The following is a 25,928-nucleotide window of genomic DNA, read 5'->3' as shown; positions in this document are numbered from 1 at the left end:
ACCCACAATTCACATGGATCAGTTCATCAGCTGCAGCGCAGAGAATTAAATGTGTCTTCTAGAGGCCTAAACCCACAAAAAGCACAAAGCCAACATACCATTAATGTTGTGTATACCACAGTAGTTGAAGCAAAGACTAATACTCACTCTCTGAGCTGTATGCCAATCATCCAGATAGTACCTGCAGGGAACACGTACCCTCAGCAAACAAAACACAAAGCAAGAACTCAGCTTTCTCCAGGTCCACCTCCTTACCCACAGGGTCAGACTGTAAGGAAGCCAAAAATACTCTTGCCTGCCTTCCCAAATAGCCTCTGTATCATGCCCCTCAGCTTCATCTCCAGCAGCATTAACACACTCATCACAGAACAACTTCTTGCCTCTGGCTCTGCTCAGGAACTGAGCGGGTATCAGTGTAGCTGGTCAAACCCAGCAGGTGGGAATAAACCTTTTCCCACAGCTGCAGTAGGTTAAAGTCACCCTTTTTTCTCCAGAGCACCTAGAGCCAGGGCTATAAGTGCTCAGGCTATAGGAGGTGCTCCACACACAGAGGTTTGGGCTGTTAGATTTCCCCCTCCCACTCTTATCAGACAGCCTGTGCCGAAGGAGGAGGTTTATATTAGATATTAGGAAAAATTTCTTCACTAAAAGGGCTGTCAAACACTGGAACAGGCTGCCTGGGGAAGTGCTTGAGTCACCATCCCTGGGGACATTTAAAAGAGATGTAGCATGTGGCACTTAGGTACAGGGTTTGTTTAGTGGTGGACTTGACAGTGTTTGCTTAAGGGTTAGACTTGATCTTAAAGGTCTTTTCCAACTTAAATGATTCTATGATCAGACATGAGGAATAAACAGGGTTCAGGCTATTCCTTCACACTGGGCCTGTCCCATTTTGTTTTTTTTTTTTTGCCTCAGCCTGAGCTGAAGGGAAGCTGTTGATGTGTATGGCAGCAGGCAATGAAAGGTGACTGTTTCAAGGAGGAATTCTTTACAGCAGATGTTTTTTAAATAAAGTGAGGTTTTTTCATCTAATGCTTTTAGCAAACTCTAAGGAAGTCAAAATCTATTCTGAATGTATAAAAATTCAGCTTTGTGAAAAGATGTGTTTATCTTCTGATTCTTTTTTACTTTACATATAATTTGGGCAATTTTTTTTTTTTTCTATCTTTTAATTACAGGAGTGCTTCTAAAACAGGATGCACTGGCTTCTAACATCTCTTACCTAAGGAATTACATAGCAATTAATGACATACTGGAAGAGGAAATGTTGTTTTCTGATCAGGGTTTTACTCCACAGAAAACAAATTAATGAGAGAAAACAGAAAAGAAAAAATCTCTCTAGTTATTGTATCTTATTAAGACCTAATAAATTTTGCTTGATAGCTTAATCATTGATACCTATTCTTCATTTTTAGAGTACATTCTCACATCTGAGGTAGGTTGAGCTCCCCTGGAGTCCCTAAATCCCCTCCGGAACACTGCCAGAGAATCCTACTACAAATTCTGTCAGAGGAGTGCAGTGCTGCAAAACCCCCGTGATGATAACAAGTGTCCTAGCACTAGGTGGCTGCAGGTGGTGTCGCTGAGAAATGTAAAACAAAGCCTGTGGAACATGGAAAGGCTTTCTTTTGCAAGTGGTATGGCATTTCAAACTGCTTTAGGAAAGTGAATTAATTTAGCCAGAAGGTCAGGTAGGGATTTTAATTCTGCAAAATATATAATAATTCAAATTATAATATACCTAGTACATCAGAACTAGTACCCTTCAGATTGGTGAATGCACAGAAACATATATAGGCTGAAATTAGAATACATTCATACAGAACAAACCCTGTGTCCAGGGATGCCACCAAAAGCCCTTTGCAGCATCTATGTCTCCAAAGAGCTAAAGAACCCATTAGAAAGCATCTAAGCTATCTGCAACAACTTTTCTTGACCCATGGCTGTTTTCAGTATATGACAAATTTTATTGCATGACGTTATAAATATTTTCTGAGTGGCGACTGATATACATAACCATCCTCCATTTTGTGCATTTTGTTTCTGCTGTATACCTTTGAAGTAAATTGTCTTAGAATTTAATTGCCCAGTTTTTAATTTACAGATGCTTTACTTACAGTGCATAAACCTTCAGATAAGTTTAACCAAGAAACTGAGTTTAACCTTGAGACACTGCAGTGATATACTACTCCACATACCATATTTTAATTATATCACCAGATGGTTAGAAACCAGTCTGACTGTATTTTAAACACCTACCTATCCCAGATGCTGCACTCTTGCATACAGATAAATTCTCTCAAAGGATTTTAAATCACACCACAAAAACGGCTACCATGATCACTGAGTTTTGTATTACAAAGTAGAGCTACAGAGGACAAGTACTTACAAAAAATCCCACCATCCTTATGAAAGTAGGCTTATTAAAGCACCTGTGTACTTTAATAAATAGTTTAGGCTACCTAATGCATAGCTGGGCTTCAGCATTCCAGCCTTAGAGAATACCTGGGCTCAGTGTTGCAAACTTAATACTCAGGTTGACGTGAACCCTGATATTCAAATGCATTGTCGGAAGGATGTTTGCAAGCAATCAAGGTAAGTATCTGGTTTTGATCCACCCCTTGCCTGGGAGATGTATTCTGCTACCTTTACTCCATCTGAACAATCACGTTGAAAAGAATAATGGAGGAGACTCTGGATCCTAAATTAATGAAGCACAGTTACTTTCCTTGTAGGTTAGGGCATTTTTACTTGCTGGCCAATGCTGTATTTCTCTACCCTCTAGTGGTGAAAACACACTCAGAAAACAACTTCAGTAAGTTTTAAAAACATCACCAAGATTTTAGCCAGGAGATATTTAAGCATTTGGAAGTTCTTAATGAAAGATAAAATCACTTTTTATGCTGAAATAGGATACCAAAACACTCAAGACACAAAAATGTAAGAGGGTTCCATAAATTCCAAAGTGTCTACATAAACAAACCCAGCCTGGAATGAGGGCTGCAGCGAGTGAGAGTGTGCATTGGTAATAGAAAATGGGGCATGACTCAAATAACTGCTTGTTACTTATTTCGTAGAGTATTTTAACTAAGAATATCGGGTTGAAAGTGTAATGCGTATGCAACATGTTGTTAGCAGAGGCAGAAAAAGTTAAAGTTTATGCAAGGCATGTGGCTTCCAACCAGTTTGAGCATATGTTAATTGTTCAACCCAACAAATGGAAAAATGCAAACTTGATTTTTATATTTAAAAACTTGTTTTCCTGAAGATTATGTACAAGGTTTTTGTCCCTTCATCAGACTGAAGGTATTAATTGTGATGTACTGGGTATATTCTAATTGGATTTATTATATATTTTGCATAATTAAATCCCTACCTGACTTTTTGGCTAAATTAAGCCAACAAGCTGGGATAAATTAAATAACTGCCATGCACATGTTGTATACTTGAAATGCGTTAAAATACTTAAAATGTATAGGAGCACAAAAATATTTTTATCTTAACTACTTCTCCTTTATTTCACTTTCTTCAGTTGTTGCCCTTTGAGATAGTTTCTGCCCTGGAATTTATCATATGATGCAGTAAATACAATAAAGTTTAGCTGATTGTCAATATCAGAGCCTAAGTAATGAATAATAAGACTTCCATATTGGTCTGAGCATACGGAAGCTGTCAATAAACTTCAGATCATGGTTGCTGCATTAATGAATGCCTGAAACTTGCATGTAAAAGTAATACTAAACACTGTTCATATAACCTTCTCTTCAATATAGGAATGTGTTTGGCTATAGCAATTAGCGTTTCTTCAGATACATTTTCCATACCTATTAATAAGCTAGTTAATTCTGTAGCATAACAAATATTGTCCTAATTATTGCATCTGGATTTGTTTTCACTGCTAATATTCTGCTTTTAATTTTCTTGTATGCATAGATAGATTGATAGATAGACATATTATGCGTACACGTGTACCATAATGAAATATATATGAAAAGTAATTCACTCTCATAAGTGCATAAGAAATGTAAATCAATTTAGAGTTGCTAAAATGTAATTTCCCTAATGCGGAGCCTGTGAGGGACAGAAGCGAATACTCGTGTCATTCAAAATCCCATCTCCACCTTTAACAATGACCGCAGCCTTCTGGGCAGTCTCCAGAAATGACATGGGGAACTGCAGAGCTGAGTCTGCTTAATTCAGAGTGACCTTCCCAGCATTTTTATGTCTGTCTGAAAGAAGTTAAGCTTCAAACCCCAGTGCTATTCTCTTCCTTCTTAACCAGCCTAGAAGAGAATGGATGAAGGCAGAGAGGGCAAGGAGAGATGTAGCGCAGCCCCAGTGCCAGCGGAGACAGAAGCCCATGTCAGGAGACGTAGCAGGGTCAGGTCCCAGGCATTTTAGCAAACACTGGGACAGCAGCTGAGTGGGCAGCCCAGGCTGTCTGAAACACCAAAGGGTGACCCCACACAGGGGTACGTGTAGGAACAGAGGGCTGGAGAAGAGTCAAGACTCTGCTCAGGGAGCACATGCATCTCCAGGTGTTCTGCAGCAAAGTCAGCATTTAGGGCTAGTAAAGACTTTGAAGCAGGGGGGGCTTGGGTCAGGGTGTGCTGTGGGGCTGCGGTGAGGCAGGAGGGGAAAGGGTTTGCAGGGGAAAGAAATCTGGGAATGAGCGAGGAGCCTGGAGCCCTTGGTTGTTGGCAAACCTGGACATAGATGTAGCCCATAATGCTGATGATCAAAAGCTAGGAAAGCCCCCAGAGACAAACGTTGACTTTGGCAGCATAGCAGAAATAAAGTACCTGGTATTTCTGAGCACTTATGGTTGGAGAACAGCTAAGTTATAAAACTGCAGGGGAAACTCTTGGTGCGTTTAATATTTTGAAACTGGCCAGTGCCTGTAACACAATATGGGAAGGAAGGAAGTCTGCAGATTGTGGGAAATCTGATCTGCTTCGTTGGTAAATCCAAGCTGGTAAATTCCAGGATAAAACTAAAACTAAAGAGATTTTTAAATGAGCGCTATAGTTAGTAAATACATGACATGTAAAACACAACGAAATTTTACTTGTTTTCTGTAGAAGTATTTTGACAAATATTAGAGTCTTTTTAGTTTTAAAAATGAAAGAAGGGAATTCTAGTTCTGCTTCTGAAAATCTGCTTAATACAATCCCAGTTGTAAAGTCACTACTTAAACTTTTGTAACAAGAAAATGAAAGAGAATTCACAATTTCAAATACAATTCTTAATGACTCAGTGTATATATATATAGAAAGAGCAAAAGATAAAACTTTCTAATTACATTTGTAGGTATATGCTGTAGTGGTGACTTTCCCCAAGCTACACTAGCAGTAGAATTTAATTCACTGGCCCTTAAAAAGGGGAGTTTACAGTACTTAATTATAAACCACAAAAAGCCAAGGGGAAAGGAATGGGTAGGAAAATCAGACGTATTAAAATAAAATGTACACATGGGGGAAAAAGAATTAAATCTATAACTTCATAAACTGATAGGTAATCGGCGTAGAGAGGGAAAAATATAGTACTCAGCATTTTTATAAGGCTGCAGATGCTATAGTATTTTACTTCTAGATCATAGCACATAAGGTACAAGCGAAAATTCCAAGGGTATTTTGATACGTTTATTTATTCACCTCCCCCCAAGCCTACAGATGTTGAAGTGAGATGTTAGAAGAAGATCCAGCACATTCATCAATGAAAAGCATGAGACCACATCCATTTCTGGAGCATTTAAATGTCACATTGGAATATGGTACCAGCCAAGCTGTTCTGTTGAAGATGTGTTTTGTACCAAAAATAAAGGATTTCTAGCATTTTAGTTTGTTTTAACTCTTTCTTTCCCACAATACACTGGCAAAAATGCATTTCACACCCTTGACCAACATAGCAATGACAGCAGAAGTCTGTAGTACAACCTTGACTTAAGAATGCCGTTGATATAAAAACATTTCAGACATCCTAATCCATGCTTTTGTTCTGTGCAGACCACCACAGCAAAGCTGTTTCTTTGTGGCTTCATTAGGAATGTTCCCATCATTGATTTCGGGAGCAGAGTTGCATTCCCTGAGAGTGCAAACAATATCCCTGTGATGGACCTGCACCTCTCCTTTCTGCAGTGCTGGAGCCATTTGGGTGCTCAACCCCTGTAACTCCAATGGACAATTTGATTTATGTGGTTTAGGATTTTAAACAGGCAAGAGGATCTGCCCTGAAGTTGACCCTCAGTTCTGAAAGACAAGTGCTCTTCTGCAAGCTTGTAATACAAAAATACTATTTAAAAGGACTTTGCTTTAACAAGAACTATTTTTAATACTTTGTATTTACAGGTCAATGTTCTCCCTTTTTCTCTCCACTGTTTTTCTCAGTGGTGCCGATTACAATTAGTAGGCTTGAAATCAAAATATGTCATGGCTTTTGAAATGCTAAACTCAGCAACTGCTTCTAGTGGCAGTTGGTAGAAAAATATTGAAGATGATAGTTTTAAGCTGACTTGTGAACTGCAGTAACAAGGAGCAACCTGTCTATAAATCTAGATTACTAGCCATTACCAAAATGTACTCTAGGGTTTCTTTTTGATTCTGCCATTGGGTCTGTTTGCAGACAAACATGAGTGCTTCTCTGTCCCCTGAAAGTCATATGCCATCTGTGTGCAACACTTGCTCTATGATATGGCTCCCAACTTTTTAAGGAGTCTCAAAACCTTTTACCTCTTTAATTTCTGTACTTCTGTGGATGCTGAATTATAGATTTCCTCTATCATGGGTTTAAATGATCACTTCCCAGTAGACAGGAAAATTGACCTGAATATGAAATACTCAAAATTGTTAGGCTGTTTATTTTACTAGAATTTTATATAATGTCCAATTATTAATACCCAATATTACTAATTGCTACTTAATAAGAAATAGAAACTAAGGCCTCCTATACTCCATCTTGAAAATCTTTGATAAAGTATATTAGCACAAAGGCATTTCTGACTTCATACTACTTGATCTTATAAAAACATTGAAAATCTGTGACACCCTGTGAGTGCTTTATCTAGTCTTAGTGACACTGGTGGCTTGTGGTTTTTCACTATGTTATCTCATAAATTATCATGCTAGTAAAAATATTTTGCAAAATTCTTGCAGGAATTCTTCTAAATAGTCTCTGACTATGTGAATGTATTTAGTCTCAGCATCAGAAAACAGTCTGAAATGAAATACTGTAGATTTTTTAACCATCCCCAGCAGTTGGAATAGCACCCCACTGAGACTATAGCTTTTGGTATCTGCAAGAACAGCTGCAGTGCTAGAAAATTCATAATGCAGCAGATCATAGGATCAGGTAAAACCTTCAGAGCCTCATGCACTATTGTGCTTTATCCCAGGCTCTTACAGATTTAAGCAGTTTTAAAAGGGAAGGGGTTTTAAGAACATGCTAGATATGTGCATGTTTGATAAATTCTACCAGTTAACAAAATAAAAATCTGTTTTGTGTATTTTATAGCTTGTCAGAAAAAATCGATTGGTTGGGTTTTTTTTTTCAGATCTCTCCACTCTGTATTGATCTTATTACTGTGAAACACTCTTGTTTTGGTTTGGTTTCTAGTATTTTCAGCGTAAATTTTAGTCTAGCAGCCTCCTGCCTAAAAACTGTTCTAAATCTATTTTGCTCTTCGTTCCCATGAGAAAAAAACAGAAATATTTGAAATAAACTCTATAAATTCTGGCATGTACATATGTATTCACACACATTAAGCTATCACTATCTTCACTGCAGTCGAAGAAAGGACAAGAGACTACCTGCCTGTTATCAAGCATTTAACTTACGTGTGACTGTTCCTAAAAAGCAGTATCCATGCGGACTGCCATGGATGGGTACATGTCCTCCATTTAGGCAGGAATTGGGGCATCTGAATTACAGCTTTACCCCACACCTGCAGTGCACTTTTGAAGCGATTCTCACACTCGCCCCCACCTCACTGCACTTTGGCTAACGTTGCGGAACCAGGTTCCTTCCCAGCATCGCAAACCTGGACTACGTGCTCCAGGACAACAGCTGAGGCTCTGCAACTGCTCCTGGGCATTCAGGCCTTTAGACCTAGTGCAAATCAGAGTTCAGCGAAATAACACCATTTTACATCATTGTGCAATGACTTTTAGAAAGGTAGAGTGTGAATTAAATCTTCTCTGAAACGTAACAAGATTTCAAAAATAAACTAGTCGCTAGAGGGAGCCTCTTAATCATCATATCCTAGTATCAAACCACTACTAACTTGGGCCTTCAACACTTAGATGTTGAAGTACTTTAATAGGGTCAGTGAGTGCTACTTCCTCCAGCACTCATTTAAAGTGAGTGCTACTTCCTCCGGTATTCTTTTCAAGAAAATGAGGGGAAAAGACAAAAGTGTGCAAGGCTTCTGCAAAATTCCACATTCATTCCACATTCTGAACAAATACAGACTTTCTAAAGACTTCAACCACAGAGAAACAGGTAAAGCCAGTTAGCAGAGTGGCTGGGAACAAAATTAACTTTGCCTAGACCTTTTAAAAATGCCATCTTTAAGTGGCACCGGTGAGAGGGCATTCACCTTTCCTTCCTTCAAAGATCAAACACCGAAATAAGGACAAGTTGTCACTGTGAGAGGAAAGTCCTTAGCCCACAAGCACTACCCTCCCTCCTTTATCTTCATGACACCATAGCTGTGCCCAGGCAGTAATTTCCAGCATCCAGATTTCAACGAGTGCTACTTAGAGCAGTGCTCTGGCCTAGCTCTCTCTGTGTTAGGAGCTGGTGACATAGAAGAAAACAATGAAGCTGAGTTCCCGCGGCGTAACTGCAGACATGCATTCAATTTTCCACTAGACTCTAAATTTAGTAAATAACATAGCAGTTATCATTTGTGGTTCTCCATTACAAATACTATAGTATTTTCAAGAAGTCCTGGAAAAACTCTAGGAGAATAGGAGAGCTGTGGAGGAGACCGCAGCTGCAAGAAGGGCTCTCCCAGTCATCAGGGCCAGGCTGGGATTGATTGCAACCTGGACAGAAAATCCCAGCACCTCACAAGATGCTTTCTTTTTAGAAAATATACATCAGCAGAGGGCATCAGCCAACAAGAAATTCTATACATGTTAATGAATCCTGAAGTGCTAAAGGCACCTTGGAGGGGAATGGGAACTGGAAAGGTACAGATTGAGATGCTATCGCATGGGTGGGCTTAAGGAAGCAGGCACTGAGGGAAGGAAAAGCAGACACAATGCTTCCCCCGAGTGTGTTGGCTGTAACCGCTCCAGCGTGGAAATGTTGGGGTGGGAGAGAGCAGGGGAGGGAGGGATCACCTATGGTGGTGTAACTTGCCTCAGGGATGCTCCGCTAACAAACCAACCTGAGCACTGCAACTGGTGATGAACCACCAACTCATATCCACACCTCCCTTCTCTTTTAAGATATGAAAACACAGGAAAGTCTTTGTCAGTAAAGCAAGATTGATGTTTGATAGTATCTCACGCTGTCCCAAAACACTCGGTACAACAGGGGTCAAACAAGAAAAATCAAGAAAGCAAGCATTAGCCAGTACGTAACCTTAATTGGTCCCTTTGAGTGCTGACTATAAAAAAACACACAGTACTCAAAGGTGAAGCCAAATGACTTATTTTCTGAAAAAAAAATATATTCAGGTCTCTTGCCAGAATTTCCTGCCCTCACTCTAAAACTTTTTCTCACTGTGTGTGCTGAGATGACTTGTCATCATTGCAGGCACTCAGGGCTGCCATAAAGTGAAAATATTTGCTCAGTTTCTATTACTACAGACAAAGAATTGCTGCTTCTTAAGTACAGCAATTTTCTATTTTCTTTGGTGGAAAAGAGGAGCTGTTTATGGGGAGCTGTTATTTACAGTGCCTCTCATGGGAATGCCTCAGACTCGAAGGACGTCCCTCCCTTCCCTTCCCTTGGGAAACTGGTGGTCGGGCAGAAAGCGTTTTAGCTACATCTGTGGCGTTCCCCAGCCCGACCCTCACGCCTTGTATGAATGTCACTGTTGTGCAAACGTCAATGGGACGTGCAGCTTAAAGGACTCCAGGATAAGTCAGCCCATCCAGCTGCTTGCAAGCTCTGGTAGAACACGGCTTTCCTGTGGTGAAGTGCGCATGAGCAGCTGGGGCAGATTTAAGGACTGCCTCCAGAAGCAGATGTTAGATGCTGCGCTGCAGCAGCAGTTGTTGTGCTGCAAAATTTGGAATGGTTTTAAGTGAACTGAAAATAAGCTCACGCTCCAGTCTGTCAGCTGCCTGCTTTGAGCATAACTTGACCAGGTACCGTATTCCTCCCTTACTATGTTGGGAAATGCACAGGAAAATTTTAATGGGTATTTGGAAATTTTTTTTTTTTTTTGCTTCTGTAGATAAAAATATCTCGAGGAAGTTTTTAAAAGGCATTTCCCTTTGCAGCAACATTATTCTCATACAAGCCTGTATATAAACTGAGAGCTGCAGGCAACTTGTTATCATGAGCCTGGCTTCTTTTATCTATATCAAGTCTACGGAATAAGAATTTTTAAGACATTTTCACAGACTAAACAGTAACAAATTGAATGGAATTACTCGTAAGACCTTTCACTGAGTGTTGCCAAACTGATGCCATAAATGATTACTGTTCTTATGGAAAGTGCATCTGAGTGCATTTGAAAATATTAATATTTTCTCTTATGCAAACTGGATTGAGTTGGGATTTCAGTGTCTTGTAGGTATTTTAATATAAATGTAAAAATGGATTGAAACAGTTCAACCGGTAAAGGAAAACAGTTGGTAAAATATGCAAGATATGCAAGTTATACCCGCCCTGGATTATTAAAATGGATGAAGAAAGAGATAAAACCTGAATTTACTTTTTGGGGATTAAATATTGGGAGAGGGAGGAAAGGGTTTTGCTTTAAGCCGAATTCAGTTCAGACAGCAAAGGGGACTGTTTGCTTGCAGCATGGCCTAAGTGTAACTTCGGCAAAAGTGGTCCCAAAGAGGTCCCCAAAAAAGGCACCTTCTGAACTGCTCGTGGCTGAATCAGGCAGACGCTTGCTGGTGCCCCAGCTGCCAGGGGCCAGGCAAGGCGCTGCGCTGCTTTGGGGGGACCTGGGGGTCCCCCCTGAATTCTCAGAAAGGGGGCAAACAGGGCAAGCTGCTTTCACTATCCCTCTTGCTCTCACCAGAGCTGCTGAAGCTCCTCTGACTGGACTCCGATCACCTTTCACTAAGGAGGTGGCTTGACAGGGGTAGGATCAGTCACTGCAGTAGCTGTTTTCTGTATTTTTCCTGCTATTCACAGGCGGCTTCTGGGGAAGCTCAGTCTGGAGCTCCAGGCTGTGCTTTAAATTGGTGGATCTCTGTGAAGCACAGGCAGTTAGTGACAACCAATTATCCAATTAAATTTGAATATTACCAACTCCCTTTTATTTCAACCATATATGTAAAAGATGGGTGAAGTGTCCTTCAGTATCTTTCCTATACCTACTGAGTGTGTGGGAAAGGCACGAATCCAAACGCAGGAGACTGTGTCTCTGCAAGTCGCGAGGCCGGTTCTGCTTTGGTGCTTGTAAATAAGTGTTTAGAGCTGCTTGGATGCCAATTTTCTAAGCACAGAAATGTAAATTTTCCCATTGAGGCTTGCAGTGTTGATGAATAAAATATAAGAACTATGGATATTACTAAGCTGCTAAATACTATCATTACTGGAAAACAAAATGCGAAACCAACATAATTTATAAAATTGAGATGTTTAGGATAGTTCAGCCAGACATGGGATAAATTTGAAAGGAGTCTATTTTAAAGCTTTTGAACCAAGGTCATTTGGCCCTTACCTTCAAAGCCTTGAAACAGTTTTACTTGCCCTGGCAGTGAAAGAGAAAGCCGCAGAGAAACTTTTGCAGAAAGCTGTACAGAGGGGAAAGAAAAGAGCATCGTGCACCAGAATCTGACACGTGCAGAGAAGAAAAAGGCTCAGATCAGAGTCAAACAACAAGAGGTTACAAATTCAATGTCTTCTAAGAAAATGTCATTGTTGGAAGAGGATGAGTAGTATTTCTACAGCTAAAGATATCTCTTACAAGCCTGAAAGGAAACTTGGCACTTTATGTGAAGAAGCAGCAGGCTGCTACCGTCTCTGTGATTACAGAAAAATAAATGATATTGAAGTCTGGATTTTTAAAAGCTCTTCTCTTCCTTTCTGAACAGTAAGTATTTGTTACACAACTCAGCTATGTGAAAAAAGGTAATTATTTTGCTATCTTGAGATAAAATCCTCTACATGAAAAGAAAAATCCCTCTAAGAAGTGAAGAAGTGCTAGCAATAAAAATAACATTAATGCCTTTACTCTTCTTCATGTAGAGTCTGATCTGAGGTGCACTGACGTAAATAGAGAACGCTGATAGGCTTTGATTAAGTTTTTTATCTATCTGTATTGCAGTGACTACTAGGAAGATGCAAACATGACAAAGCGCTCTCTCTTGATTTTGCAGGAACTGTACACTACAAATGCAGAAATGATTTGGCAACTAACATCTTATTGGTAAGAAAGAAGTTCATGAATTATTGTTATATCATACTTAAATCTAAAATGAGTGAAGTTTAATAATGCCAGAATACTATATTATAAAAGAGTAGCATTTTTTGTCTACAAAGTATACTTGTAATATGATTGTTTGACTGTTTGTTTGTTTTTCTTGTTCATAACTTTTTCATAACACAAAGCTCCTGGTCTGGGTGAGATGGATGTCAGAGGACGTTGATCCCATTCTCAGGTTTCCCAGACCAACTTCTAAAAAACATCCAAAGCCACTGAAGCAAAATCACTTAAATGTCATCTGCCACGTGTAAATTCCCAAGTGAGGCTGCCTACAAGAAGTTTGGAAACAATCAGAAAAGGAGATTTTAAAGTTATGGTCCTCACGTTTTCCTTTTCATGACATCTGTTCGGGTTAATGATCAAAACTTCACTGTCGTGGTTTAGGCCTGATTGGCAGCCAACCACAATGCAGCAACTCTCTCTCCCTTCCCCTCCAGCAATGAGAAGGGACAGAGAGCCAGGCTTGGGGTTTGAGGTAGGACTGGGATGGGGAAAAATCCCCCTTTTATGATCACAAGCAAAAGGCAGACTCGTTAGGGGAAGAAAAAAAGAACATACATTTATTACAGACACTCACAACACATAACAGAGTAGGACAGTGAGAAGCATTGCCACATCTTGAGAACACCTTCCCCCCACCCCTCCCTTCTTCCCGGGCTCAGCTCTGCTCCCGATATCTCTACCTCCTCCCCCAGTGGCGCAGGGGCAGGGAATGGGGGGTGCAGTCAGTGCTGCCACTTCCTTCATCTTCGGTGAGGGGAGTGGCCAAAACTTGTTACCCCCTGCTCCATCGTGGTCCCCCTCTCACAGGAGACAGTCCTCCACAAACTTCCTCTGACTTGAATTCCTCCCATGGGCCGCAGCGTTCCCCACACTGCTCCGTCATGGGTCACTAACTTCCTCCGACTGGATTCCCTCCCACGGCTGCAGCCCTTCCCGAGCTGCTCCGGCGTGGGACTCCCCCGCATGCTGCAATCCTCCCAGCGCTGAATTACAGCAGTGGGGCTGCCTTTTCCCATGAGATCCCGGCCTTCTTCGGGCACAGCACCTTGATCAGCTGAGCAGGAACAACAGGCCGTAAATCAATGTCTGCTCCACCGTAGATCTTCATGGGTGGCAGGGGGGGCCGCCCTGCCATCTCCCCACAGGATACAGGGGGGTCTCTGCTCCGGCACACCTCCCCCCTCCTTTCTTCCTCCGTTCCTCCACTGACCTTGGTGCTCACGCAGCTGCAGCAACTCCTCCTCACAAGTCCGACTGCCCGTCACCACGTCCCTTCTTAAATACGTTATTGCAGAGGCGCAGCTGATTGGCTCAATTTCCCAAACAGAAGTGGAGCTGACGTGGAGCTGGGGGAGCTTCGAGAAGCTTCTCACAGGGGGCCGCCCCGATAGCCCCCTCCCCTGCCACCAAAAAAACCCACCACTCACTCAACCCAGGACATTCACATACCCTCTACATCTGGGCGGAGTCGTCTGCTCTGCAGCCAAGCTCACACGGGAGGGTCTTCACCCACTTGCAGTGGGAGTGATGAATGGCCACGTCATTGGCTTCTTCCCTTCTGTGTTTCAGGACGTCCCTGGTCACACCCCTGATTTTTGGTCTGCTTCTGCAACTGCCACTGACACAGCTTTCCATTGTCACACAGCCAAACATTGTCCTGTTGATGGCTGATGACCTCGGCATAGGGGATGTAGGTTGCTACGGGAATGATACTATCAGGTAAGGAAACAGCACAACAGTGAACAGAGCTGGTGAGTTATTTAATGTAAGACCACAATCCTCTGCCCATCTTCTGCTATTTGAGCTGTCTTCAAGTTCATTTCCTTGAGAAATGGGAGGATTTCCCATGCCATTAATGGTAAATGTAAAGCAGTACCAGACTTACCTCACAGCCTAGAGGGCATTCCCAGGGCCAACTCTGCTATCCTGAGCTGCTTTACTGTGGGAATGTGTCAGCTGTTCTTGTATATTCCTTAATTACTTGACACTGAGAAATGCTAAGTTCTTACACCTGAAGATGGAAATGTTGTCCCATCTTTTAACATATCAGACCTCTATCTATCTCATTTAACTCAGATTTGCCACTCTTCCCCAGTCTCACATCAGAATACAGTATAAATCACTGCAATGAGCTATGTCACTAGGAAATACTTCTCTTTTCAGACCCGAGGACATAGAATTCGCCTTCTCTTTGAAAATTGTGCCACCGTATTGCCTGCTGGCTTCCTACAAGCTTATCACTCCTTTGAACAAAACCAGTTTTGGTAAAGTCACTGCCCTCATCCAGCAAAGTCCTCAGAATCTCACCCTGGCTGGCACCACCAGCCAGTTTCTGATAGGTACCTGATGGTCACAGGTAGCTGAAGGGGCTCTGCATGGCCAGGCCTCCACTTCAGCATAGCCTCATCCTCAAAGCAAGAGTTTTCTTTTCAAGACCAGTGGGGTACATTTTTGCAAGGCCCTTCATAGGACCTGGGAAACAAGAAGGGAAGATTGGCTTGAAATTTATCCAGACAGTGATTGTTAATGAAGAAATGAAAAAGAAAAAAAAAAAAAAAAAAGAAAACAAAACCAAAAAAGCATTTCCCCATCACTTGAGAAAATTCAAATAAAATTAAAATATAAAATATTTCCTGGCCATCTTCAAATAGAAGAAACTTCCCAAAATAAAGATAAGTATATTATTCCTTATCCCCATTCCCTTGAAGACTCCCTGAATGATATCTGACAGTGTTGGTTGCATTTTTAGGACCCCAAACATTGATCGCCTGGCAAAGGAAGGAGTGAAACTGACCCAACACATCGCTGCGGCTCCACTTTGCACCCCCAGCAGAGCAGCTTTCCTCACCGGCAGATATCCCCTTCGATCAGGTTTGCCTTGCAAAACCAAGCAGCCTTTAAACATTGCTTTATTGCTGACGGGAACAACGTCATACAACAGGCACAAAAGAAATGAGGGTGTGCAAATAGAAGGGGTGCCCCTGACACGTTCATCCCCCACTGAGGCACACAAAGACACACTAGCTAGGCCTAGCACCTTTGAGGTGGCATCTATATTTCTGGGGTACGATGAACCAATCTGGGGGGAAGCAAAGCAGAGAAGAACCATCTCTACCTAGCAGCTTGCTCCCCCCGTCTCCAGCTCACAACTGCGGTTGCTGTTTGGTGCTCAACTGCACAGGTTGCAGCCAGGATGGAGTTAGTGCAGTTACATTCAGAAAAGTCATTACACAGAACATGAATAATAATAACAACACATTTCTAAAGCACTAGTTACATTAATTTCTGTCATGGGTGACTCCTCATCAGATATCAGAAACAGCTCAGCCCTGCAGGGAGCAGAGTAGATCTATGCAGATGTGCGTCCATTCCCTCCAGTCGAGGTGCAGAACGAGTCATTTATGGGAAAGCTTTGTTACCTATGTGTCAGAATTCATCCATCCTATGAAATAACAGTTTGACAGCTATGTTATTCTTCCCAGTTCTGTTTTTGAAGAAAAAATACTATCCTGTCAAGCTGCATCCCTGAGATGAAGAGGTCTGAAAAACAAATAGCTCTACATCTTTCTAACAGCAACTCTATAATGCTTGTCCTATTGCAAATGATCTTCAGTGTCTTCATTCCCAAGGGGTTTTGAAGCTGACACGTCATCCTACTTTTATCATGACAACTCCCACTGAGATAAATAGCTTGAAAATGCACATGAGCTTGTACAGGCTCTCTCCCACTATAACAACAGGGCCAGAGATGTTCAACATTTCCATGACACATTGTACTTCACATAACGTTATGTGATGGGGTCATGCCAGTTTATAATGCTAAATAACAGGGTGTAAACTTGCAGGTGAGCAGAAGATTGTGGTGCTAGACAGCTACTCTGTGGGTTTCAGAAGTCATATACCAGCCATGCCCCTGTGCAGGGAAATCTTGAGCTCCCAGAAGCCTTATGCAAGCTGGAGTTTGGGGCTGACAGAGGGCTGAACTCTCCCTACCCTCCTCCCTGCCCTTACAGTCACACTAAGTACCCACCCTTCACAGAGCCTGGATGCCACTGTGACGTATAAAAGCTCTTCTACAACTGTGTCATTCCAAATAAAATAAAATAAAATAAAATGTCTCGGTATGAGATACAAAGAAGAATAGGCATTATATAATGGAGAGATGAATTCTTTCTTAATGTTGTCCAGAGTCCTAGATTCATTTCCCAAAACAGCATTAGAATAAACATTTAACAGTATAATATCAGTGAAACCAGGAACAAGAAAGTATGCTTGATAAAAGTACTCTACAAGTTATACTTACTAAGATTGTTTGTTACTCTACTTTTTAGGGATGGATGCTATAAATGATTACCGTGTTATTTTTTGGAACGGAGGCTCGGGAGGGCTTCCTCCAAATGAAACTACTTTTGCCAAAATACTGCAGCAGCAAGGCTACCACACGGGACTGATAGGTATGGGGACACTCCTGAAGATGGCCTGGAATGCATTTCATCTGCGTGTCTCACTCAAACCATTTGTTTTAGTCAGCAACTGCTCATACCTCAGTTGTAATGATTTTATTTCCTGATTGAAGAATACCTTATAAGAAGAAATCCTGACCAAAAAGAATATCTCTTAAAAGAATAGACATCTGATAAAGAGAACAATCTTTACTGTTGACTTGCTTTCAAGAGCAGCTGTGGTTGTTAAAATATATGATGGAAAATATGTTAATATTTCCTGGATACTATTCTACCAGGTATATGATAATTATTCAAGTGCTATTTCATAAAAAAACAAAAACATGAGAGCCATTTAGATATGCATGGCGATGTTTTACACGGCTCAGAGCAGATTCACAACAAAAGGGAACAGCTGCTACTTAAAACAATAGAGTCAGTTTACAATATCACAGGATTTGGCCTTTCAAAACCAGAAAAAAAGCAATTATTTTTTCTTTAGTTACAGCATGCCACTGTAGTTCACTAAGATTTCAGTACAACACACAAAACATTGCCTCCTTCAGCATTAATATGAATACTCTTTTACTTCATATTTTATAGGACTTTTTTTTTTTAATAGAGTTGTAACTTTTAGTCATGATCCAGTTTCAAATAAATATTTATCTTAGATATGTCACACAGTTCCAAAGACTGATAAAACACAAATGTTGCTGAGCTGAATTTTCGGCTAATTGCCCTATCTCATCTGAGCATCTAAATATCAATATACAAAACCTATGTCTGACATAGAAAAATATCAGCTGCTCAGATAAACTCAAATACTAATAAAAGTGTCTGCCGGAATGGATTTGCATTCATTCAGCAGAATAAATCTAAACCATACAGGACAATACTAAATGAAGCCCTCCAAGCATTTTAAGTTCTGTATTACTGAATCTTCTTCTCCTCTTAGTTTTGTAGTGATATTTTAGTTGTTTTAATCAGCTCAGTAAAAAGCCTATGTCTGTTAGCCACCTGCTTCGGCTTGGTTTCAGCATGTAATCGCTAAGAAAACAATCAGATTTATCTCCACTTTGCCAAAGGAATTGACCTGCAGGGAAGTTGTGCTGCAGTGCTGCATACCTCCTAGAAGCTAGCTAGCAAAATGGGCTGACATTTTCCCTCTGGGCATCGCAGCTAAAAATCACACTATAGTCACCAAGATCATCACTCAGTGGACACCAAATTGACAGATTCTGGTTAATTGCACCATAGGAGATGATGTAAAGCACTAGTGATAAGTGACACAAAAAACCTCATAAGATCAACTTTACTTTCCGGTCATGAAGCAAGAAATCTTACACAACATCTATTCACATCACCGCAGCCGAATGAGCACTAAATAATCTCACCTGAATGGTTTGTGATTGTTTTGCTCCGAACACAACCAGTTTAATTGCAAAGTTAATCCTATTAATAACCTGCAACTTGATGTGATAACGAGTCGTTTTGTTAGGAAAGGCTTTGCAGATTCTTTGAGGTCAGAATGCCAGTGTTATATAACATATGCCCTCAAAGTCTAATTTATCTTAATTATACATTTAGTTTTTCTTCTGGAGATTTGTGTAGCTTGTCAGAAGCCTTTATTGACTTCAGCTGGAGATTTAGGTGTTGGAGTGCATCTGAAGTCCAAGGATACTTTAGCTGCGCCTGTATTTATGACCAATGTACCTATGTATTGATTACAAAGCTGTTTTATTCTATAGCTGACTCTAAATATGTCAAGAAGTAAACTGAGTAGAGATTTTAGCTGAAAGCAATTAATCCACCTAGAATAGAACTTCCACTCTTTCTTTATATTTATACCCAAAAAGCAGCATTTTTTTTTCCTCTGAAGCAGTTTTTTCTGCTCTTGTGATGCACATCAATTCTGTTGAAATCTACTCATGGCTGGCTGCTAGTATATGTGTTGGTAAGGGTGAACTGTTTGTTTAGGATAAAATCCTTCTGTAAGTACACAGTTCCTTACTTCACAATAAGAATTAGTTTTCAAGTAAAATTCTGAAAGTTCATTTTTATCTATAGATCTGGTATCCGAGGTCTGCACTGCATCAGAGATCATACTATGCGATTAAACCGCATCTCTCTGATGACAAGTAGGTTTTGGTCACTTGATTCAGATATTCACAAGTGTCAGTGTTTAAGCTAAATGAGCCAGCTTTTTATGTCTCTGTGTAAATGTCTAATCAGTCCGTTTGAATAGACTGGAGGAGAAGCAGAAACATAGTTTTGAGGCGCCATTCATCATAATAGTGGACATATGTTCATAATAAAGAACAAATGGTATTGCAAAGGGTCAGGAAATGTTCCTTTTGATATATGAAGACTTCAGAATTTAGAAAAAGGCAACTTTGACTTTTTAAACTTGGTGAAATGCAAATACGTGGCAAAAATACTTATAAAACAAGGCTTTTTGTTCTCACCCAGTATATGGAGATATTATCTGCAAAGTTACTTACGTACATATAGTTTCATGAGAAATCCTGATCTCCTGTGCTTAGGTTCTTCTGGATCTGGTGGTTTGTCTGTCAAACCCACTGTTGAGCTGCAAGCTACGTGGATACACTATCCATAGCTTCCTTTAGCACTCTGGTACCAGCACATTGCTGAGTGTTGCCATAGTCCTTACATCAGGCTGTCCAAAACCTTCCAGAAACAAGTCTGCATAGCACCTTGAAGGTAAAGAGAAAACAGAACAATGTTATTTTGCCCTGTGCTTTCAAAAGGATTTCTTCCTCCTATTTCATACTTGATAGGTCTGCAGAAAGGCCATACAGTTTTGCTTGGTTCCAAAAAATGTTATGTCTCCTCAATTTCTAGTTTCCTTTATAGTCCAGCTTTTTACATTTGATCAAAGCTACAGGACATGAATATGTATACAGAACAACAATAACTCTGTTGGAAGTCTATAATTTGTAGAGGTTTACTTTCATCAATCATAAGATATATCCCATTATATCAGTCCATATTCGGTATTTATATGTAGGATGAAGAAGTTATCACAAGTAGGAAAAAAACAGCTATTTTTTGAGAAATATTTTGTATGAGGAAAAGCTCATTTTTAAGTATTATCTCTTTACATTTTCATAACCTGTATTTTCAGGGAAGTGGCATCAAGGTGTTAACTGTGAATCCCGCAATGACCATTGTCATCACCCTTTAAACCACGGGTTTGACTATTTTTATGGGATGCCTTTTACACTAATAAGTGACTGCCAACCAACAGAAACACCAGAGATGGACAGAGCCTTCAGAAGGAAACTCTGGCTTTCCAGTCAGATAATTGGCCTCGTTACACTCACTGCTGTCCTGGGAAGACTGACTGGCTTGATTTCAGTCTGCTGGAAAACACTGACCTGCCTTGCTGGGTTTAGTCTCCTGTTCTTCATATCCTGGTTCTCAAGTTATGGGTTTGTACGATACTGGAACTGCATTATGATGAGAAACCATGAAGTTACTGAGCAACCAATGGTGACAGACAGGACTACACCCCTTATCTTGAGAGAGTCCATTTTCTTTATTAAAAGGTAAAGTGTGTTTCCTTTGATTACAATTTTTCCGCTTCTTGCATGTCTTGCAATGGCACTTTCCCATGTGATTTTTGCTAATTTTTATATTATATAGGGTTATAAGTACTATTATGCCTATTAATTATTAATAATGATATCATATTATTAAACAGAAAAATTAGTTGCTGCTTAAGGATGTCTGTTATTCCTAGCTTCATTAAAGCTCACAATGTTCCCAAATTTCCATGGGCTGGATTGAATATTTCTAGGCTATTTTGAGGAAATACATACTTCTACCAATGAGATCAACATTGCAGCTTTAAGGGATAGCAGCTGATGGCAGAAATGTGTGCGTTGGTTGGGGATGGAGAAGTAGAGCTGTGGGGAGAGCTTTATCTGTGGCCTGACACGTGGGCAGTGGCGGGCAGGAGAGGAATCTGCTGCCTTTGTTTCAGTAGCACAGTAGTGGTTTGCAATAGCAGAAAGTGGAGTCTCAATCTGGAACATTCCTATGTATCTATGACTCAGGAAATAAAAAGGGTCATTTTATATAAGCCAAACATTATTTAATCATCCATATCCTAATCACTGAGTTTTAATACATTACAATATAAGATGTTTCTGAAATGATTGTTGAAATATGCATATAAGCAAATCATACCTTTCTCCATTATGACTGACCTCTGTATGTATTGACAACCTTCATCCCTAATAACAAAGTGCTGATTTCTGTTTTTTAGAAATAAGCTCAAGCCATTCCTCCTCTTTCTTTCCTTTTTACACTCCCACACCCCTCTCATCACCACAGAGAAATTTGCTGGGAAGAGCCATCATGGTTTGTATGGAGACAATGTAGAGGAGATGGACTGGATGGTGGGTAAGTCACCATAGCAAATAAGAATGTCTCCAACTACCTAATACCTAGGTCTGAATATGTAATAAAAATGCAGTGTTATTAAAAGAACAAGGAAGATATTTAAAAACAAGACAGAAAAATGTCCTGAGCTTTTCATAAACATCTGTCAGTCCTCTATGAACACCGTTGACTTATAGTGTTAGCTTTTTATTTTCTCCAGTCTTAGACCAAATGAGTCTTTCTGTTCACTTGTTTTTTTTCTGTCTAGTGTTTACCAGTTTCAACCATGTCCCCTTGGCTCCTGTCAAGGAGCTTTCCTGCTCTTCTTACTAAATAAGTGATAGTTATTTAGTTTTCGGCAATTACTAAAGATCAGTAATTTCATCCTCTTATGGTCATGTTTTATCTATTTTTAAGTAGGACACATCAGAAGATGATAAAACTGATAAGCAAATTAATTGCAGGTGTAAACCAGCAGGCTGTTTCTCTGTGACTACTGCATTCAGCAGACTACTGAATATTTTCAGCCCCATTCATAAATCCAGAAATGTTTGTAAATGTTAATTGGTATGCCTGCAGAAATTAGATTCATATTTTTGTTCAGCCTGTTTTTTGGAATGGAAGGAGAATTGTTTATTACCCAGTCATGGCAGAAGAAAAGTAGCCACATTTGCAAAAGGGGTAAGAATAAGGTACACGTACAGAAGGAATTGATTTTCAAACCTACCTGTCAAACACTTACACACCACAAGTATAATTAAGACAATCAGAAACAGCTCAAGAACAACTTTTAAATAATAATTAAAAAACCCACATATATTATTAATGCATATTATATCCAGCCAATGATTTATTGCAAATACTAACTGTGGTCTAGACAATATAAGATAAGGGTACATGACATTTTTTTCCTCATTTCTCACAATGGACACTATAGATCCGGAATCTAACTTTCTGCAGCCTTGGATCATGCTTTCTTTCCATAATTTTACAGCACATGACACTTCTGCCCCTTACAATACAAGCTTCTGATCTGTGACCGTGGTTCTTGTACTCCACTGTTATAATACCAATAATAAAGGGCTTACAGCACATCACAAATTTTCTGTGCTTTTACAGACAGTGAAATCACAAATAGAACTCTCAACCTGAAAAAACTCTTCTTTTAAACAATGAGCAGCCTTATATAGATGAGAAATTACATTAATGAAGGTTTACAAGTGACAGGCTAAAATTTATGTAGTGTAAGTGATATTTTTGCTTTTAATACACACATAATCCTGTGTTTACAGGCCAAGTTCTAGATGCTATTGACAAGGAAGGCTTGAAAAATACTACTCTAGTTTACTTTGCCTCTGATCATGGTGGATGGCTGGAAAGACAAGAAGGCAAAAGGCAGCTGGGTGGCTGGAATGGAATATACAGAGGTAAGAGCTGTCAGGGACAGTGGCAGCCCAGCAGCAACTAGTAATGTAGTCAGGACACCTCTAAAGCTTAGGTAAGAGTAACAGTGTTTTCTTATTGAGAAGCAACTTTTTCTCATTCTAATTAAGCATTTAAAAATGTAGACAATTCTAGCCTGGGCAGGTGTTCTTTATCAGCATAAATTCTCAAACTGGCATTTCCTCATGAGGAAACTGATGACAAGTTAATTTTTATTAAGATTGTGCATAACTTCTCACTAAATAATAGTTGCATCTTACATCTGAATCCTTGCTTTAACTACAACAGGTAAGTTATAGGATTGTAAATAAAGAGGAGAACCAGTCTGGGAAATCACATAATTCCTGAAAATTTTATCTACACTGAGTTCTGATGAGGTAATGTGTTCGTAAAACAATAGAAGGGAGTGTGTAAGGTCACTTGAGAGGTCTGATATAGTGAACACACTTACACTGATGCTGAGGAGAAGCTTAGCAGTAAAAACAAAAGGGTAAGGAAGGCTCGTAAAGGTAACATTGGCTTAGGAAAACACAATAACATTTGTCTAAAATTTCTCTTTATTTGAAATGATTTTTTTTTTTTTTTAATGAAAGTTTATTTTTTATTAATGAAAGGTGGAAAAGCTATGGGAGGCTGGGAAGGAGGAATCCGTGTCCCAGGGATATTTAGGTGGCCAGGAGTGTTACCTGCAGACACAGTTATTGATGAACCTACAAGCCTTATGGACATCTATCCTACAGTAGTTCATCTGGCTGGAGGGGCACTTCCCCAGGACAGGTACCAATGCAGGTGTCTTTATTCCTCCTCCCCCAGAACAGTGGGAAATCTGGTTTGGAATCACACTTTAAGAGTCTGGTATTTTCTTTTTCACTCCAGCTCCTTTTCTAGATGCATAAATGTTATCACAGCTCATTCACCTCTTCTCTACATTTGAGATTCACTATCTATCTGTAGTCTTCTACAAGCATCTTCCTCATTCAGTGTTGCCAGTTCCAGCAAGAGGCGTGCAGCAGGAATGCAGTCCTGCACGGCTTACCCCCATCTGATGGTGTCTGGTTTTTCTGTTAGGGTAATTGATGGCCGGGATCTGATGCCTTTGCTGAGAGGAACAGCTGAGCACTCAGAGCACGAGTTCCTCTTTCATTACTGTGGCATTCACTTACATGCTGTGCGGTGGCACCAGAAGGACAGTGAGTACAGAACTTCTTTTCCAAGAACAAGGTTCAATCTATGGGAGGGCACATTTGTCTAACACATTTTTTTTTTTTTTTCTGGGACCACAGTTTTCCAAGTAGTTCCAGCTGTAAGGTGGCGAAGAGCTTACTAGCATTGCCTGTATTGTCTAGCACAAAGAGTTTGTTCATGGCTTCAAAGCACATGGCATGCCAGGCAGGCTACTGGAGCTCAGGATGGGTCTCATCAGGTCAAGACCCACCTCTCCATCTGAATGCAAGGCCTGGGGAGTCCATGACCTCCTTGTCTCATGGAGAAGTCCTTGCCTCAGCCCTTTGACTGTCCCCTTCTGCTACCTTAACAAGGAAGCAAGCCATGGCAACTCCAAACCTTTTTTTCATGTCTTCATAAAAAACAAAGTGAACAATAACTGGTACTTGCTGAAAATTTTGGAAAAATTTCAAAACATCAGAAATCATTTTACATTATTGGCTTAATTTTGTAGCACTTAATTTTTAGTGAAATTACAGTACTACCTCAACTGATAAGTGTAGAGCTGAAGTGAAACCAGAAATGAACTCCAGAAAAGCATTCACTCTTCTAATGCCTTGTAATAACCACCAGTATCACTGCAAGCCTTCTTTCTTTGCTACCAGGTGGAGCTGTCTGGAAAGCTCATTATGTGACCCCTGTCTTCCATCCTCTGGGAGCAGGGGCTTGTTATGACAGAGGATTTTGCCCGTGTTTTGGGGAAGGTGTGACCCATCATGACCCTCCGTTGCTGTTCGATCTCTCGCGAGACCCTTCTGAAGCCAAACCTCTGTCGGCTGACACTGAGCCCCTCTTTGACTCTGTGATAAGGAAGATTGGAAGAGCCGTAGAAGAGCATCGCAGGACACTGACTCCAGTCCCAGAGCAGCTCTCCGTGTACAACGTGGTGTGGAAGCCGTGGCTGCAGCCCTGCTGTGGGACGTTCCCCTTCTGTTGGTGTGATAAGGAAGGTGATAATAAAGTCGCCAACCTATAAAGGAAGGAAACAATTGCTTCCTCAAAAGTGTTTTTAGATCAAGAGCGTTTTCTTTGGGGGTGTTGATTGGTGGGTTGGAGCCTTTATATGAGAATTGTTCCAGTGAATGGCACAGTATTTGGTAAAGGTGGCTTTAGACTGGACACTCTCAGGAGGGATCAAGACAGACTGGTCTGAAAAGCATGTTTTAACTTGCATGTGCTGACAACTGAATGAATAGTTCAAATGCACTGAAGCAGGCCAATTAGAGCTGTACAAGTAATGATATAATTTATGTTTTGTTGTTTATGAATATATACTTAGAAGCTTTGCTTTGTATTTTTGCTCTGAATTTCATAGTGATTCCCGGACTGAGGTCTCCCTTAATTTTGTTTTCCTTACTGGTGATGCATAAGATTCCCCTATAATAAATTCTTGCAGACTACTGTTTCCAGAATAATTCAAAAATCATTTCTCCCACAGTTCCTCACAGAACTTCCTTTAAAAATAGCTTCCTTCTCTCCTTTTAGCTAGTCCCTTCAGCAGCAGTGATGATGGCAGCTGATTAGCCTGGGGCTTCTGGATCAGGATAAACTGCCCCTGTGAGACAAAAAGCTTGAAAACATGACAAGCTGGGTAACGGCTGTCTGTGCTTTCTGAGGAAGATGTAACTCCTCTGATTGGAGTCAGCCTCTTTTGATGGAGAACACACAAAAGAGAAAAAGGATTTTCTGTTTCCAAAGCTCCCATTGCACCCATCTCCCAAAGGAGCACCAGGAAGGGCATAGTGGCATTGATGGGCACAGAAGTGCCACACTGATAACCAGTTCAG

The 25,928-nt window shown here is 40.4% G+C and overlaps 1 protein-coding gene across 2 annotated transcripts; it reads left to right on the top strand.

The window, feature by feature from the left end:
* The first annotated feature begins 10,239 nt into the window (after positions 1 to 10,239).
* Positions 10,240 to 25,533, top strand: LOC104355709 (arylsulfatase H). Of its 2 annotated transcripts, none has more exons than XM_033000185.2 (11): positions 10,240 to 10,319; positions 12,516 to 12,565; positions 14,195 to 14,344; positions 15,375 to 15,496; positions 16,957 to 17,079; positions 20,213 to 20,636; positions 21,359 to 21,495; positions 22,767 to 22,901; positions 23,532 to 23,694; positions 23,986 to 24,107; positions 24,747 to 25,533. In XM_033000185.2, the coding sequence occupies exons 2-11, from the start codon at positions 12,540 to 12,542 to the stop codon at positions 25,115 to 25,117; spliced, it is 1,773 nt and encodes a 590-aa protein (XP_032856076.1). In that variant the 5' UTR covers positions 10,240 to 10,319; positions 12,516 to 12,539; the 3' UTR covers positions 25,118 to 25,533. The 2 variants fall into 2 exon arrangements, with proteins under 2 accessions (XP_032856076.1, XP_032856075.1); XM_033000184.1 differs by lacking the exon at positions 10,240 to 10,319 and adding an exon at positions 12,193 to 12,229.
* Positions 25,534 to 25,928: the final 395 nt, after the last annotated feature.

Source organism: Tyto alba, unplaced genomic scaffold (genome assembly GCF_018691265.1).
Source record: "Tyto alba isolate M040663 unplaced genomic scaffold, T.alba_DEE_v4.0 Super-Scaffold_14, whole genome shotgun sequence".
Taxonomy (NCBI): Eukaryota; Metazoa; Chordata; class Aves; order Strigiformes; family Tytonidae; genus Tyto; species Tyto alba.
Note: the sequence above shows the minus strand (reverse complement) of the source record. Positions and strands in the feature narration are given on the sequence as shown.